At 45.9% G+C, this 17,350-nt stretch overlaps 1 protein-coding gene across 1 annotated transcript in view; it reads left to right on the top strand.

The window, feature by feature from the left end:
• Camkmt (calmodulin-lysine N-methyltransferase) overlaps positions 1-17,350 on the top strand; it is a 375,196-nt gene that overhangs the window by 352,323 nt on the left and 5,523 nt on the right. The window contains exons 9-10 of the mRNA XM_051160387.1: positions 6,278-6,341; positions 16,500-16,631. Of these exons, the coding sequence (XP_051016344.1) occupies positions 6,278-6,341; positions 16,500-16,631 (196 nt within the window). The remainder of the gene's footprint in view (positions 1-6,277; positions 6,342-16,499; positions 16,632-17,350) is intronic.

Here is a 17,350-nt window from a genome sequence, read left to right as displayed (position 1 = left end):
GATGAGGGTCACACCCAGTGGGCTCTGATGATGCAGGAAAGGCCGGTTAAATTGTCCTGCACACAAATATCAGAACGGCCTGGCTTTGTCGTGCTTGTGTCGTGGACACTCACACCATGTCATCCTATTTGTACCAGAGGAACTTAGGCCCCTTCTGGTTACTGTTCTCAGTGAGGTTAAAAATAGCTGCACAACATGTTTGAAAAATAGTCTTTCCCCCCCACCTAACCTACAACAGGGTCTTATAGAATTGATAAGCCTGCTGCATATTCAGCTTAAGGCTTTCATTACAGATCTATAACACAATACAATCTTATACATACACATCTGGTAGCTATGTAAGAATTATTTGTGGATTCAAATGAACTAAATGCCCGAGGCTTCATTTTATAAATGGCTTTTCTATGCATGAATCAATGGTTAAGTTTTTTTTCCCCCTGGTGTTATAAGTGCCAGAATGTCAGCCTGTCTGTAATTTCCCATTTGTAAATGTAAAACATTAAGCTACTCTTATGGTGATGCTGATATTATTTCCGAAAGAAATGCTTTGGTAATGGTCTCTCTTCATATTCACAGAGATGGGTAAGCCGCTTAGAAACTTGGAAAGTACAGTGATGTGTAATATCCACGCTGTACATCTGGCAGCGAAGCGCAGGATTCCTATATTCCTGACATCCTGTTGGCTTAGCGTTGCGCCACAGGAGGCATTGCAGGATGCTGCCTCCACGGGGCAGGCAGACCATAAGGAATTATTTAGAGTGTGGCAAAGGGGCGAAAGAAAGCTCTCTGTAGATGCTGCCTCCAAGACGAAACCCGAAATACTCGATGCCAGAAAGGAGTGCCACACTTAAATAGATCATGTTCAGTCTCACACATCCTTTGTCGTTGTCAGTCAGTGAGATCTGGAGTGGGCCACTGGAATATGAAGCAGGAGCTGACGGGGAATATTAGGTCCATGGATGAGATTCTTCCTGAAGCGTTTCCAGCAAGGGTGGCATTGTCTGACCCGCTGAATAGCTAACCAGTGGTATTTCTTGATCCCATTTCCATAAGAACAAGCTCCATTCACAAACCTGTTCCAAACCCACATTGTGGCTCAAGTGAAAAGCACATGATTATGGCAAGCGGTGATATGTTTATGTTCTCGAGTCATTCGTATATTCCCGTATTTACATTCAAATGTTCATAAACCTGTGGGCAGTGGGGGGAAAGAACTCATTTCCCAGAAGAGACAGTCCTTCCTCTAGATCCAAATTTAGTCACTCAGCTAGATTATAAAATAAAGAGACACACTGTGAAAGCCAGTCATTATCTCACTGTTCAGCATTTTTGACAATGAAAAATAGTTTCACGGTTCAACAGTTTCTAAATAACTTGTAAAATGTCAACTTTGAAATAAGCAGAAAGAAACATGGAGGTGCAGTCTTATCTACAAAAAGGGGGTGGGGTGTGGGCTATTGACAAACATCAAAATATTAGAATATTTAACCACAGGGGGAGGGGGAAAACCTGCCTATTAAGTTCCTCCATTGATTTATTCAGTGTTGAGTTTCATAAAGGCATTCCTTTCTGCAGCAATGCAGTCCGGCCCATCCATGCTGCTTTATGAAGAGCAAACCTTGCTAGTTCTTAGCCTGCCTTTCCAGCCCCTGCTTCTATCAGGTTCATAATCTAAGAGTCTGGAAGTAAGATTTTTTTTTTTTTCAAGCCAAAGGACAGCTTTCCTTTACCTTTACCATTTGACAGCGCTCCGGGTTACTGCAGTTCTGCAAACATAAACATGACTTTGTGCATTTGAATTCTCACAAGGCTTAGAGAGCACAGGTGAAACGTCCCCCACTTCCTGACTCTTGGAGCTGGGTGCACAGGGCAGTCGGTGCATCTGCGTGTCTAAAGCTCAAGGTTTGGCAGAGGAGTGGGAGTGAGTACATGGACCTGTGATGCCACCTTCACGGGCCTCCCTCAGAATGGACGTACCGTGGCTTCCAAAACCTCCTTGTCTTGCAGCTGCTGTGCTCATGGGCAGGCTAACTACAGCTCACAGTCCTGGCTCCTGACAAGGCCTTTAGCTCCAGCATAACCAGCCCTTTCCCCTCACCTGGGAGACTCAGCCTCTGCCACATCCCTCAAGAGCCCAGAAGCTCACAACTACAGGGGCAGAGGCAAGTGGGGTTAAAACATGGCACCACTGGGCACTCCCTCCAAAATAGGGTCACCAGTGTTGAGAGAGGCAGTACCTCTGTGGAAGGTGAAATCTAAAACAGCGTGTCTCACCATAAAGACTACTACATAGAGGGCTTCCTTTCTGACAAAAAAAAAAAAAAAAAAAAAAAAAAAAAGCATCATCCTGATGTTCTTTATGACTGAGTTTCTCTGGGAAAACTACAGATGCTCCAAACTCGGCATACAGCTGGGTTTCTTAAGGAGGTGATGACAAGGATTCAACACCTCTCCTTTGTCAGAAAGTCTGATTTGGATCAGTGGAACAAAGCAATTGTTGCTGCCACAAGCAATAGCCTAGAGGTGTATGCACGCAAGAGTGGGGGGCTATGGGGGGGGGCGTAATGGCCAAACTGGACTGTCAGGGTATTTTGATCTGCAACTAAAGGGAGAGTTGAAAGTTATCTCCATCCCCATCACTGACCCACTCAGCCTTTTTAAATAGATCCACTTAAGCTACTGCTGTTCTCCGAGCCATTAGGACTTATTTAAGGGGTGAATTTTCAGGAGATTACATATCACTCCCACTAAAGCACATTGAAATTGCTCATATGACGTACCCCACAAAGCGTTATGAATTCTGCACCGAAGCTAAGTAGAAAAGTGAGCTTGCTTGGAATAAAGATCTTTTAGAGGACTACAAGAATTACTTTTGGGAAATTTGATTTGGAACGATGGGGTAGATGCCATTACCTTGGAAATGACTGTGTTCGGCATGCATCCCGGGTGTTAAAGCTGCACTTTGCAGTTTGCTGTGATGTTAACCTCTTTGTCACCATTACCGGCGCGCAGTGGAAAGCCTGCTTTGAAAGGGCAGGCTGGAGGCCCAGCCGACAGCGCTGTGCTGTCCATCTTCTTCTTCTTGCCGCCTCACCAGCTTTCAGCAAGTGCAAACATAAACCAAGAAGAGTCCTTTGCTGAGCTGCTGTGTATCCAGATAGCCAGAGATCGTTTGTAGGTCTCTTGTAGGCCTACAAGATTAATACAGTCAATGTGTCAACAATATCAGACTATAGATACTATCTAGCCTCTGGAAAGAATGAGATTTAGGGTCCTAGCCGGGCATGGTGGTGCACCCCTTTAATCCCAGCACTCAGGGAGGCAGAGGCAGGCAGATCTTTGTGAGTTGGAGGCCAGCCTGGTTTACAAAGTGAGTCTAGGACAGCCAAGGCTACATAGAGAAACTCTATATTGAAAAACAAACAAACAAACAAACAAACAAAAAAGACTGAGTGTCCTGAAGAACATGATGTGCTTCTGGTCAGTCTTTAATGATTATGAATCACATGACTTAGTAGAACATCTTTATAGTGTTTAAATTGAACATATTCTTTGCTCAAGGATTTAAGGATGTGACTTTGTAAAAGAATATGCTTTCCCAGGTTATCCTGGTCGCTAGGTGGGAAAGAGCTTTACGCATAGTCAGTAACTCAGAAGAGGACCCCACTGCTACTGCTCAAGCCAACTTTCCAGGGCAGGAGGGTACAGTTTAGTGATACAGTTTTGCTCAGCATGTGTGAAGCCCTGGGCCCAATCCTCAGCGTTGACTACTTCAAAATCAGTCAGTCTCTCTTCCACCTTTCTCCTGTCCTTCCCTCTCTCCTCCCTTTAGACAGGATAGCTCAGCCTGGTCTCAAATTTGTGATGGTCCTTTGACCTCAGCCTCCCAACTGCTAAGATGGACCACCCTACCCAACTCTTGCTCTCCCTTCTCAAAATGAAACTCGTTAAACTGGAAGAGCACCTAAGTGGGCAATGCCTGAGATCAACTGTTTAGAGTCACAGAGATGATGCTGGGTATGAACTTCCTCCAGGACCATGGTGAGCTGTGTCAGGCAGTGGGGAGACAGAATACCATCTATGTATGCCCCGAGCCAGGAGTCATATATGAAATCTGAATGAAAGTTTCTTAGGAGTCGAGCTTGGTCTATTTAAAGCTTAGGCCTCAGTGCATAATATTGCCTCTCCTCTGTCATAAGTGTACAACAGCTATGAATTAACACATAGTAATTTGATGTCCACATTGGTAGGCCTTTATTGACAAGGAAACTGAGGTCTTATGTAACGTTGAGTTACCCAAGGTCACATAAAAGGTCAAAGCCAGAACTTCATTAACCCTGAACCACACACTCCTCTTCCTGTTAGCCCTCCTGCCAACAGCTAGAGCTCATGGTACCCAGAAGGCATCTGAGACATGCCAGAACTGTATACGTTTCAAAGTGTCCACTACATACGCTGTCCACTTCATTCTCACCAAATGGTGGATCCTCATATGGAGTTCAGGAAGAAGAAAGTAGTGTTGACATAGTCCAGGAGCTCTGTTCTGTCTTGGAAGAGTATTGTAGCTATGCCCGAGCCCTCCTCTAGATGCTAGGAGAACCGTGGGGTGTCTGTTCCAGAGCCCATCTCTAGATGTTAGGAGAAGCGTGGGGTGTCTGTTCCAGAGCCCTCCTCTAGATGCTGGGAGAACCGTGGGGTGTCTGTTCCAGAGCCCTCCTCTAGATGCTAGGAGAAGTGCGCGGTGTCTGTTCCAGAGCCCTCCTCTAGATGCTGGGAGAATCATGGGGTGTCTGTTCCAGAGCCCTCCTCTAGATGCTAGGAGAAGTGCGCGGAATCTGTTCCAGAGCCCTTCTCTAGATACTAGGAGAAGTGTGGGGTGTCTTGCGGGACTCTGTGTTCCCCTAGCACTGGGTGCTTCCACCCCTCTGTACCACAACCCCATAGGAAATCTTTCTGGCTTTCATAAACACTCAGATATCTCCCTGCAGTCTATGCTGTTACAAGGGAACACAGATGAAACACAGATGAAATATGTGGATCACAGTTTGAGACACTCTAGGACTATGATTCTCAACCTCCCTAATGCTGCAACCTTAATGTAGCCCCCCCCCCATGTTGTAGTGACCCCCCAACCATAATTTTTTTTGCTTCTTTATAACTGTAATGTTACTGCTATTATGAATCAGAATGTATATGTCTTGTGTTTTCCAATGGGCTTAGACAACCCCTGTGAATGGGCCATTTGACATCCCCAAAGGGGTTGCAACCCACAGGTTGACAGCCATTGGATTGGCTAAGTGCCTAATCTATTCTTCAGGAATACAGTGCCTTGAATGTTGAGTCTTCCAATAGGGAGGGAACCTGGATCTTCTATAGCAGAAGAACAAGATGGCACCAACCCAGTCACATCATATGTTAAGTCTGCAGCCCAAGACTGTAGAGGGAATAATGTGCCACCAACTGCTGGGTGACTCAAACTTGAGTCTTGGATACATCTGTTTAAATCAAGAAACTGTGTCCCAGACCTCGTAAAGAAGATGTAATGAAAATAGGGTCAGAGTAACTCAACCATATAGACAAACAAACAAACAAAATAACAAGCCAAATAAACAACAACAAAACCCACACAGAAATACTCTAAAGACCCAAGGAGGAAAACAGGAAATCCCAATGGATAGGAAAGAATCAACTTGGAGATTGAGGGAGGAAAACCTTGGAGTTACCACGGTTTCTTGCTCACATCACCTGAGCTTTCCTTTGGAAGTTGTTGGCTCCTGGGGTGTCGATTGGTCTTACCTTTGAGCTTTTGGAAATCACTAAGATCTACCTTTCTTCACCCCCAATATTTCCCCAATGGTTTGGATCCATGGTTCTGGTGGTGTACTTTCAGGCGGGCAGCCTCACAGTGGTCCTGGCGGGCAGAGAGTCCAAGTCTGCTGGAAACTGGGCTCTAACAAGGGGTCATACCTAGTGTTCCATCTCCACCAGGTGGCCTTCATTTAAAAAAAAATCATCTTGGAAACTGTCTCTGTGACATTAACACAGCACAGTCAGGTATGAACCCTGGCGACGGCAGCTTAGTCTTCCTTGGATAACTCTGAGCAGGATGTCTCTCTTCTAAAGCCCCACCCCCACCCCGCAAGACCCTTGAATGCAAGGGCAACAATCTTCCTCTAGTGTTGTATAAACGTGTAATTAGCCCCGTGCTTATCACCATTGGCATCATTAGGCTTGGAGGCCCAGTTTAATCTGGATTCTGCTCTCTTCTCAATGTCAGCCTGTTTCTGGACCAGTACAGAGCCAGCCTTGTTGATGCAATAAAGAGATTACTCCAGCCCACAGTAAGTATGTTTCTGTTTTCTCCTGAATACTGGCTATAGAATAATTAGTCTGCACACAAAGATGGGGAGAGTAATGGAATGGCAGGATTAATGTCATGTAATACTTTAATACTTATTATGTCCAACTTCAATTGGGTCTTCTGATCCATCAAGCTCTTTCCTAATCAAAACTAGCAAACTTCTTACCCTTGGCCTCCTGATAAGGAACACTGTGGGTAAGTAAAATAAATGAAACCGCTTCAAAGATAGTATGAGATTATTTTTATCAAAGAATTTCTGGAGTCTTTCCCTTTGATAACAATATCTTCATATTAAAGTAGAATTATGATACGGAAATTTTTATGTTGACGTCTGTCGTTTTAAATCCGTTCACTGGTAACCTTTGTCATTGGGTATTTATTTATTGCATAAGAATCATTTTTCTTTTTATTTCTGTTTATAGCAAAGAAAAAAGGACTTCCAGATGAATCTGTATATTAAAAGTTCTTTGCTTTAAAAGGAAGCCATTATTTACATATTATAAATATTAGGTCACAATGAAGCCAAGCGTGGCATAAAATATTGTGCACATTTTTACATTTATATATCCATTTCTGCCTGTGAGTAAATTACAGAGTTTGTATCCACTCTTATTTTGTTGAGCTGTTATACTAGGCTAGGAGGTCCTGTAGACTAAACGGAGAGCTAATACACATCTATTTAAAGTAAGAAAACGAGTTTAAAGCTCATGCATTAAAAAGGGGGAAAAAAAAAAGAAACTTATGAGTAAGACTCTTTTCTGTGCCTCAGGAATTTAAAATAGGCTAATGGTCTTAGTGTAATGGAAGATAAGAACTCACAGCTATGTGATATGACTGCTCTGTGTGTCTGTGACTGTGTATTTTCTAAAGTTTTGTTTCTGAAGTCTTTTGTGAATGACTCGAGCCTCCTGACCCAGCGAGACTTACAGACTAATACCTTTCAATCTTCCTTTTATATCTTTCTCACACTGAAGGATCCCAAAGCAATTTGATAATCATCCATTGCCTTCTACTATTGCTTTTTATTTCGTTATCTCTCTGTAGTTCAGAAACTTTAAATAGGCCTCTCAGAGGAGCAACTGCCGCTTCGTAAGTGGCAATCAATTCAATTAAATTGGCCTTCTCGATTCTGCTTGTGAAGTGGAGAGTAGGTCTGGAGGCAAGGAAGGGGCATGTGCCAAGCTGCTGCTGGCTGCTGCCACATGGAGGAGGCCGCCCAAGTCGAGGGCAGCAGAAGGGATGCTGAGCCTCTTCTGGGCCTCTTCATCTTCCCCGTTAGCCTTGGAGGATGCTTGCAAGCATTTGTAAGACCAGGATTCTCAGGGAGGGCACTGAGATGCTGGATGCAAAGCCTCTGTGAAAATGTCTCATACATAAACACAATGCTTTCAAGGACTCCCGGATCTCACGCAGCACAAACAGTCCTTCACTCGTCACCAACACTCCTTCAAAGCCTATTTGTGGCAAATACTCCATTTTGCAGCAGATTTGCATGATTTACAATAGAAAACTGCCCAAGCTATGAATAGACCTAACTGCAGATTGAACTAGAATCTCTCGTGGCTCTCCATACTGGCTGTTAAACCCTGAACTGTGCTCTGGCCGGTCTGAAGTGTGGCTTCACACAGCAGCCCCCTCTGAGCCAGGACAGCAACCCACTGACTGACAGCCAGTCCTTAACCTTGTGGCAGAAAAGGACAAGAACAAGGCCCGGAGCAGGAGACTTTCACACGATGCACACGGAAGGCTAAGGCCAACCCCAGCCTGCAGCATTAGAAGTGGGAGCAGGGTATCTTACTTAGGCTCCTCATAGGATTGCTGACACCCAAGGCCACTGAGTGCTGTAGTTTAAAGTTCATGGGGGCCACTACCAGGGAAGAAGTGTGACATAGTGAGTAGCATATTGACTTATTGAAACTGCCACTCAGAATCTCAGGCCTGTGAGGCAGGGGACTTGCACCCTAGGTCTCCACCCATTGGATCCTAGAAGGGTCACATGGACTAGGCACTAGAGAACCCCAGTGCCAGTGGCTCCGGAGGTTTCCACATAGGAGTGGGACATCTTCTGCCTCTCAAGGCTGGCTCTTCCACTTCCGAAGGACTTTCCTACTGAGTACACAGTCATACTTCCAAGACTAAGATGACATACCTCGGCTGCATTACAGTAGAAGCTAGGTATAGGTTCTGTGGCCCCAGGGTATGGAGATAATATAAGTGTCCCCCAAGGACGTAAGATGGGGGCTGCTCCGGTGGTTTCTGGATGTTTGGTGCTTCAATATGGGATACGGTAAGTTCTCGGGTTCTGCGCAAGAGTCAACAGATGTTTTGGGTTAAAAAAAAAATTTTTTAATTAAAAGGTCTGTGCCCACTAGCCCTCCAGCTTGAAAAGCCTCACCTTAAAAAGGGAGCGTGGTGGCACATGCCTGTGACCCCAGCATTCAGGAAGCTGAAGGGACAGGAGTGTGAATTCAAGGGCAGCCGGAACTGTATGGCAAGTCCAAGGCCTGCTTCTGTAGTGCCAGCCACCCTTTTCCATTGCTCTACCATCCTATCGAGGTTAACATAGCAGATAGTGGTCCTAAGAGTGAGTGGCAGCCTGTCTGCTGGGTAGCTGGGTTCAGGTCCAGTCCAGAAGTTCCAGGCTCCGAAGCTTCCAGTCACACTCACCTGCCCCTCCCCCCCTAGTGAGGGCAAAGCAAGAGGCTTTGTCAGCTCCAGGTGCTAAGGCCCACTTACCAGCGTAGGCACAGTTAGGCTCCAGAAACAGAGAGCATAGGCTCACCCCTGGCCTCTCTTCCCTGACACCTTTCGTCCTGTGGAAACCTTCGCTCCGCCTCAATCTCTTCTTTGTGAAACTAGAGAAGCCAGTTCTTCACTGTGGTGCACATGGCCATTGCTCAGTTCCTCATGGGAGATTTAAAGAAGGTTTTGGAGTGCATCAAGGCCAAGGTATAGGGCGGGGTGGTGGGGGGGCACTGTCCAAGCACTTTGAGAAGTGCTGGCAGGAAGGGAACACTATTTTCCTGTGCCAGACTTCGGGGATTTCTGCGCCCAATCATCTACACCTGCTGCTTTCCTCTCCGCACAGCCCCAGTTATGGCAGAACCTGACAGGTCCCCGGGGGACTGCCTACTGAGTGCACAGGACACGTTTGTCACATATAGTCCTGCTTGGTAGGAAGAGAGCCGGGGATACATCGGTGAGCGTTAAATAATTGCTGCCTGAAGGTTCAGGGTCAGGCTACAGGACGGAGCAAAGCCACACACTTTGAGATATGCCTCTACCTTGTTTCTGATGTGACCAAAGCAGCATTTGGGAGTCAGAGGGGCTAAAAGCAAATAAAACAGACAAAGGGAGCAGTTCCCTGCTTTTATGTTTTTATAATGGCGCAGTCCTAAAGGAAGGGACATAGACCTGGACAGCCTGGCCTTCCAGATGGGACCCTGACTTGTCTGATCCAAAGACTGACGTCAGGTCCTCAGCCAAATGGGCCCAGAGCCTGGAAAGTCACCAGACCAGGCCCCAGATTCCATCAGTGAATGAACACCAGCATCCTGAAGCAGGCATTTTCTTCAACTCTAGGAAAAACTGCATACACAGTTAGCTTCTGTCAGGAACTATGTGGAACTCTGCAGAAAAGAGAAACATTTTTTTAAAAAGTGATATTAGTAAAATTTACTCATCCCAAGAAACAGCATCCCCTACTCCCCTTTCTCCTGCTGCTGAGTGGTTTCTCATTGCTGTTGATTGATGGGGTGTCTGCTGAGGGCCATGTTCCCTAAAGTCTGTGACAACAGCCACGTCCTATATCAAAAAACCCGAGAGCAATTTAAAATCTAACCACAGCAGCCTGCAAGTTGAACAGCAATGACAAACAGCAAGTGACATCTGCTAATATTTCCTCTAAAGTGGCCGTATGTCCCAGAGGGGAGCCAGGGCAGCTAGGCTATGGGAGCTTCCACAGGACCACATGGAGGTAAGGCAGAAAGCGCTCCAGCTGGTCGCCAGGGCCTGCCAAGTGTCCACAGCTCAGAAATATCACTGTGGCCAGTGAGATGGTTCAGCAGGTGAAAGTGCTCACCCCTGCAAGCCTGCTGACCTGAGTTCAAGGCTCTGAAATCACAATGGAAAGAGAAAATCAGAAAGTTGTCCTAAAAAAAAGAAAAGAAAAGAAAAAAAGAGAGAAAAAGAAAAGAGAGAGAGAGAAAGAAAGAAAGAAAGAAAGAAAGAAAGAAAGAAAGAAAGAAAAGCCAAAACAAATAAACAAAGCCAGGCGGTGGTGGAGCATGCCTTTAATCCCAGCACTTGGAAGTCAGAGGCAGGTAGATCTCTGTGAGTTAGAGGCAGCCTGGTTTACATTGAGAGTTCCAGACCAGTCAGGGCTACACAGAGAAACCATGTCTCAAAAAACAAAATAAAATGAAAAAACAAAGAACCCAGAAAGTTGTCCTCTGACTCCAACATGTATACTCATATGCATGTGTGAATGTTCTCGCACAATAACAACAACAACAACAATAATAATCCTTTAGTGTCGCTATGGAATTCATGTAACTGTCTTCAAAACCGGGCCCTACCAGTCATAAGATCCTAGGAGTCTTGTCTGTCTGGGGAGCCCTGTAGTTATAAGCCATTGGCCCCCATTTTAGAAGAAGAATTTCTTCTTTTTTTTTTTTTTTTTTTTTTTTGAGACAGGGTTTCTCTGTGTAGCCTTGGCTGTCCTGGACTCACTTTGTAGACCAGGCTGGCCTCGAACTCACAGCAATCTCCCTGCCTCTGCCTCCCGAGTGCTGGGATTACAGGCGTGCACCACCACCTCCCAGCTGAGCAATTTCTTCTTATTGACTGACTTCCTCATCTTTTAAAAAAATCTGACATCTCTGTTTACAACTGTGTACACATGGGTTTTATGTGTGTGTTTGTTTTGCCATATGTGAGGCGTGGGCTCCATGCGGTGCCTGCAGCCATGCTGAAAGCCTGCCAGGCCAAAGGCTCATCAGATCCCCACCAGCTCTTGGTGAAAACTGTTCAGCCATCCCGTGCTCACCCGGTGGGAAGAATGGGCTATAACAGTAGAAAGGCCCTGGAAGACTTTCAGGCCCCGGTCCTGGGCTGTTCTTTGCTAACGGCCTTCAGTACTGATTGGGCGTGCAGAGCACTGTCCGTTCGTCATGGAATACCAAGATCTGAGGTAGGTAGATGGACTCTGGGGTACCCCAGAATTGAAGATGTCTTTGTAGAGATGTGCCACTCCCACAGTGTTGAGTGAAAGCTACAGCCTGGTGCTGTCTGAAGCTTTTAAATATCTATCCTCAATAGAATATGAGATGTTCTGGGATACAGGTATATCTAGGCAGCCTATATGGCAAGTTCAAGGCCTACCTAGACGTCATAGCAAAACACTGCTGTACAGGAAGTACTCCGGCTGGCCTCCTTTGTTCTACTCCCAAATGCCTACTTAGTCTCTTATGACATTGCAACGTGAAGCTGTCATCTACAAAATTCACATTTCTGAGCTGCGCAATCAAGTCCTCCACCTCAAAACTTTGTCATAGTACCTTAAGTTAAGTTTATGGGTTTTTCTGTTGGGTTGCACTCAATGCTGTTCTGGGCCACAAGCAGCCCACAGGCCACAGGTAGAACTTGCCTAGTGGTTTTGTTTCATGAGATCCTTGCTAAGTGACCATGGTGTGCCTGGCACTGTGCTGCAGAGCACAGAGATGTGAATGTTGAATAAGTGACACTGTAAGGCACAACGGCAGAGCAGAGTCACACAGGAGCCACTGGGAGCTATAGTGCCGCATGCGCACACTAGGAAAGAGGTCCCAGGAGAGAGCACAGAGTGATGGAGGCTTGGAAGACTGGATCTGCATGGTGGGGAGTGGATCAGCGTGGTGTTAGCCTACAGTGCATTCTGGCTTGAGTGTCTGTCTACTTTGGATCTTGGGCAGAGACAGAAAATGAGGCTGAAGAGTCTTTCGGTGGGGGTGGGGGGGGGTTGGCTGGAGAGATGTCTCAGCAGTTAAGAGCACTGACTACTTACTCTTCCAGAGGGCCTGAGTTCAGTTCCCATCACCCACATGGCAGCTCACAAACTTGTTTTTGTCTTCCAAACTTAAGCCGTGTGAGACCCCGAGAAGAAAGGGGAGGAGAAGAGAGGAGAGGGAAAAGGAGAAAAGAAAAGAACACAATGATGGTGCTGTTATCCCCCGGTTTCCAACTGGGAATGAGTGTGGAGCCACAGCACACCAACTACACCACAACACAACACACAACACACCCACTACACCACAACACAACACACAACACACCAACTACAACACAGCACAGCAAGCATACCACACCACACAGGTCCTCAGCTCTGTGTGTCTGGGCATGTGTGTGAGAAGGTGGGCGCAGTAAGATGATGGCTAGTGCTTTGGCAGCCAAGGCTTAGGACAAAATGGGTTAATTTCAGAATAATGAGGTGGCACCCGGAACGATGCATGTGGACCCCTCTCGGAGGTGAACGCTGCGATTGTGTGCTTGGAACTTACTGATCTTTAGGTGATAGTTGAAGCTGTGGACTCCAGTGCAATTGCCTAGAATTACACAGAACACGAAGAAAATGTAGGCAGAAGCCTGGGCGCCCCTGACAATTAAAGAGCTAGTGGGAGAGGAAAAGGCAGGAAAGGCGGAGGAGAGAGTGAGCGGGAGAGAGGCAGGAGAAATGAGTGAAGGCCGCATGTCAGAAACCAGGTAAATAAACCAAAAATAAGCAGAAGCTTAAACATGTAATCAGTAGTTAATAATTGGTTGGCAGGAAGAAGGAGGAGGTGAGAGCATTTCAGTGGCACGGCACATTCCTTTCTTTATAAACTCTGAAGCACACTTATTTTCCCACAAGTGTACACCCTTTAATGCCTGAGTATGGAACAGGCTAGCCAAATAACAACAGTGGAGCTAGCTCACTGGGTAAACAGTGTCTTTGTTGCTGAGTAGAAGTTCTCTCTGATCTCTCCAGGGATAAGTGTATTCCCTCGAATTTCCGCCCATCAGTCAAATATTACGTTCAATTGAGTGTTCCTTGGGAGTTTTAAGAATGAGCCGATAGCTGAACGCTTGGGAAGGGGCACTGAACATTTGGGAAGGTGCACCTCTATTGTTTTTCTTGTTTTGATTTTTTGGAGCCTCTGGTCGTACTCCTTCACAGACATGCCCTGCTCCCCCGAGGACACTGGGAGGCAGGGTGCCTGCCATTAAATCCACTCATTACAGCACAGGGCAGAGACTGGCACCCGAAAGGGCTCTGTGGATGTCCTTGGGCAGATGACTTGGGTGTTCTATTGCCCTCCTAAACCTGAACCCACATCTCAAAGTATCTACATTCAACAAAGTGAAAAAAAAAATTGTAAAACTCCTAACTAACCCTGGACCAACACAGCTACTCCCTCTTTCTCCTTCTTCTGGTGCTGGATTGGGCAGTGGGGTGCCCTCTGCAGTCCCACCCTAGAGCTGGCTTCTGTAAAAAGCCTCTTGGAGAAAAATCTCTTCAACAGAATAAGCAATAGAATGCGGCCTTCAGATTCTCAGAGGCTGGTGTTTTTTACACTATTCAGCTCCTGGATTTAGTTTATTCTTCCAACAAATGTTGATTGAGTGCCTACTGTCTGCCAGGCACCACGGAAGTGCGGTGCGGCGCAGCCAGCATCAGAGGTCTCTGTTGTCATGGAGTGGGGCCCAGCCAGAGGAGGCAGGCAGTAGCAAACAGGGATATGGTGTGCTTTGTGTGGTGATAAGTACTCAGGAGCAAAACTAAAGCTGTGCCAGTCGTGGAGAGGCTCGCCCGAGGGGAAGCGGAGCGGCTTGCTACCGCTATGGATACATTTGCTGGCACTAGATGGTAAACTGAGCCTTAAGCAGAGGGATTACGTTTAGTCAGAAAACACTTCTTAGCCTACCCACCCACTCCCAACCCACTGGTGAGTGGGACGCGGGAAGCATGCGCATTATGAGTGCGGACATCAACCGAACCGAGAATCCTGTCACCCTGGAATGCTAGGATATATAGCTTAGCTAATAGCTGTGAGAAATCAACTCCTCCATTGTAACTGTGCGACAGTCTTTGCAGGCGACTTCAAAATGAAACAGCTTCCATTATTCCAAACTCTGGAATGGCAACCAGTCCTTAGAAATGGCGGAAGTGACCTACTCCCATCCCTTCCTTCCCCACCCCTTAAAAAAGGAGAGCTGTGCCCTCCCGCCGGGGCTGTGTGTTATATCTAGTTTCACATAAAAATGAATTTTTGCTGCTAAGTTTGAAAACTGCCTGAAAATAGCAATTAATATTGGGAAAGCTGACAGAACCTTAAGTATAGTGGCATGACTGGTGCCTCTGTAATTATGTGCCTGAGTGTGTCTATGTCTACGTAAACACAATGTGAAAGCACACTCGATGTCCACGGCAGTGTATCAGTGTGTTCTCTTGCAGGTCAGTGGGGCGCGGTAAGGACTCCTATAGCATGGTTGAGTAATATATCTGAATAGCCCTGCTTTTCAAATTATTTTTACATTCACTTCACTTGAGCTCCCAGCTCGCTGGAAGAAAAAACAAAACGGCGTGCAGCTTCCTATTAGATGGGTGAGCAAGCCCAGTAGCTCAGCCAGGAGGACTACAGGTTCTTGTGTGCAAAGTCAAGGAATCAGACTCAACCAACTCCAAAATCCCTTCCAGCTCTCAGGATGGGTCGTGATTCTGATTGGCCTGTGATGCCCCGACTGTCTGATGGTAGGGATCCATGTTCGAATCCAGGAGTCTTCCCACCCCATGGCTCCTACAGGTTTTCAACCCCTGTGCTGCTTGTTTACTCATCCGTAAAGTGCAATGTCTAATCTACAGGTTGTGGAAAAGGGTGTCGACTGGGTTTAAGAGGGACTTTCAAGCAGCTAGCACAGACCTAAGGATACAATCGCAGAGTGGAAACTACAAGAGATGATATCTATGTAGATGCTGAGCTCATTGTCTGACATACTCCAGAGTACCAATAAATGCCTGCTAGGTATGAATGGTGACTTTCTATCATAAGAAACTGGTATAAGCTAGGCATGGTAACCCATAGCTACGACTGCAGGTCTTAGGAAGTGAAGGCAGGAGGGAGGCAAATTTGGGGCCAGCCTGGACTACGTACTAAGACACTACCTCAATCAAACAACAAGCGAAAAAGGAAACCGGAACTTGTCTCATAATTTTCTCAGAGCCTGGGCTGGCATTTCATAGAGGAAAACTGTAGCACGGAATTTACAGAAGCATGTACGTGACTGTTTCTGTTGAATGGGGGAGAGAAATAGATCAGGAAAGCTGGCCGTTCTGTGTACATGTCAGGAGGAGGGATCCACATTGTCCAGTTTTCAGGAAAGGGCCATTGTGAAATGTCATGTCACTCCAGCCTTCTGAAGCCCGGGTTCTCCTTGTGACCACTGCCATCTTCAGATCCGGTGGCTATTTAGAAATGCCTGCCCACCTGTGTGGCATCACTCTCCTTTGATCACTGTAGGGAGTTGTGCTGTTACGGTGCTCACCTGTTGGAGGGATTCACTGAAGAGGAAAACCTAGATCTTGGAACCTTGTCCCAGACCAGAAGTGCCACAGAAAAGACTTAGAAGTGGGACTAAAACATGAGAAAGCTTCAGCAGGCATTGTGGCTGCTGGTCTCTATGGAGAGTAGCTTGGCAGTTCATCTTCAGGTCATCGTAAACTAGCATGTGTAGGTAGGTCTCGGCTGCCCATGCTCTGGAACATCACCATGCCTGTGTTGGTAGGTATTATGGAGACACAGGTGACTCTAATATCCATGATTTAAACCATTAGACCTGATATATGGTAAATTGTTCAGAATAGTGGCTTCTGACCACATTTTATTCATTACGTGTACATTATTTGGAAATCATCCATAGTGTGGCTGTCGAATGTGTGTGAACTATTCTTTTCCTCACCTGTCTCTGAGGAAAATCTTCCTGTGAATGGCCATCCTCCTTAGGTATCCCCAGAGCAGGTAAGTCTCTGCACCTGAAAGGACAAGGTGAACGCTTTGGCCGATGTCTGTTGTGGCTGGTTGCTTTCCGGTTGTAAACTGTGTGGATTTCTTTTTTGGTATTCCAGGGGAAAGCAATGGTATTCGCCCCCCGCCGAGGGAGTACTTTGGACCAGTTTTGCAATCTAGCTGAAAACGCTGGTTTCTCTCTCCAAAGACATGAAAATTATGATGAACACATTTCAAACTTCCACTCCAAGGTTAGTTTTCTGCTTGTGATAGATAACACTTTAATCCGCATTGCATTTTGAAGAGATCATGGTCTTTTTGGCAGGTAACCTACATATTTGATTAAAGCACTCTTTAGGTGTGTTGCTTCCGAACAGCTATTTGTATCTGATTATTTTGTGTGGCAAAGCCAGCTTTTATCTTTGCATGGCTAGGAGGGTTTTACAGGAACCATTGCTGTTTACCCTTTTCTCTGAAACAAACTAATCTTTTTCATTCATAATGGACTAATTTTCAAGATGCAAGAGGAGGCGGCTTAGAATGAATGACAAACATGCATTTGTGTTCTAATGAAAAACCTTCAGCTTTTAAGTAGGTTAAATGCTTAGCCACACTGAAATAAATAGAAGGTGGGTGTCTAATTGTATCATGTTGGACTGTAAATCTTTATCTCTGCTTGCTTTATGGCTGGGTCAGTTGACAGTTTGAGACTGTTAAATCTCATACAGAATTTCACAGTTGCAAGGTTATATGTCAGATTGAGGCGCTACAAGATTTAGGTCAAAAGCACTTATCTGAGAGTGATTTCTAAGCCTGCTTACATAAAGCAGTGTTATCAGCCTTTTTATTATTTATGGGTACAGGGCAATATAGGACACCGAGAGGCGAGCATTTCATGGAAAAGTTTTTAGGATCCTCACGTTTGCTGGTGCCTGTCACAGGGACTAGCCTAACATGAATTTCTTGTGTA

This window comes from Acomys russatus, chromosome 1 (assembly GCF_903995435.1).
Source record: "Acomys russatus chromosome 1, mAcoRus1.1, whole genome shotgun sequence".
Taxonomy (NCBI): domain Eukaryota; kingdom Metazoa; phylum Chordata; class Mammalia; order Rodentia; family Muridae; genus Acomys; species Acomys russatus.
The sequence above is the reverse complement of the archived record's forward strand: the minus strand, read 5'-3'. Positions and strand labels throughout refer to the sequence as shown.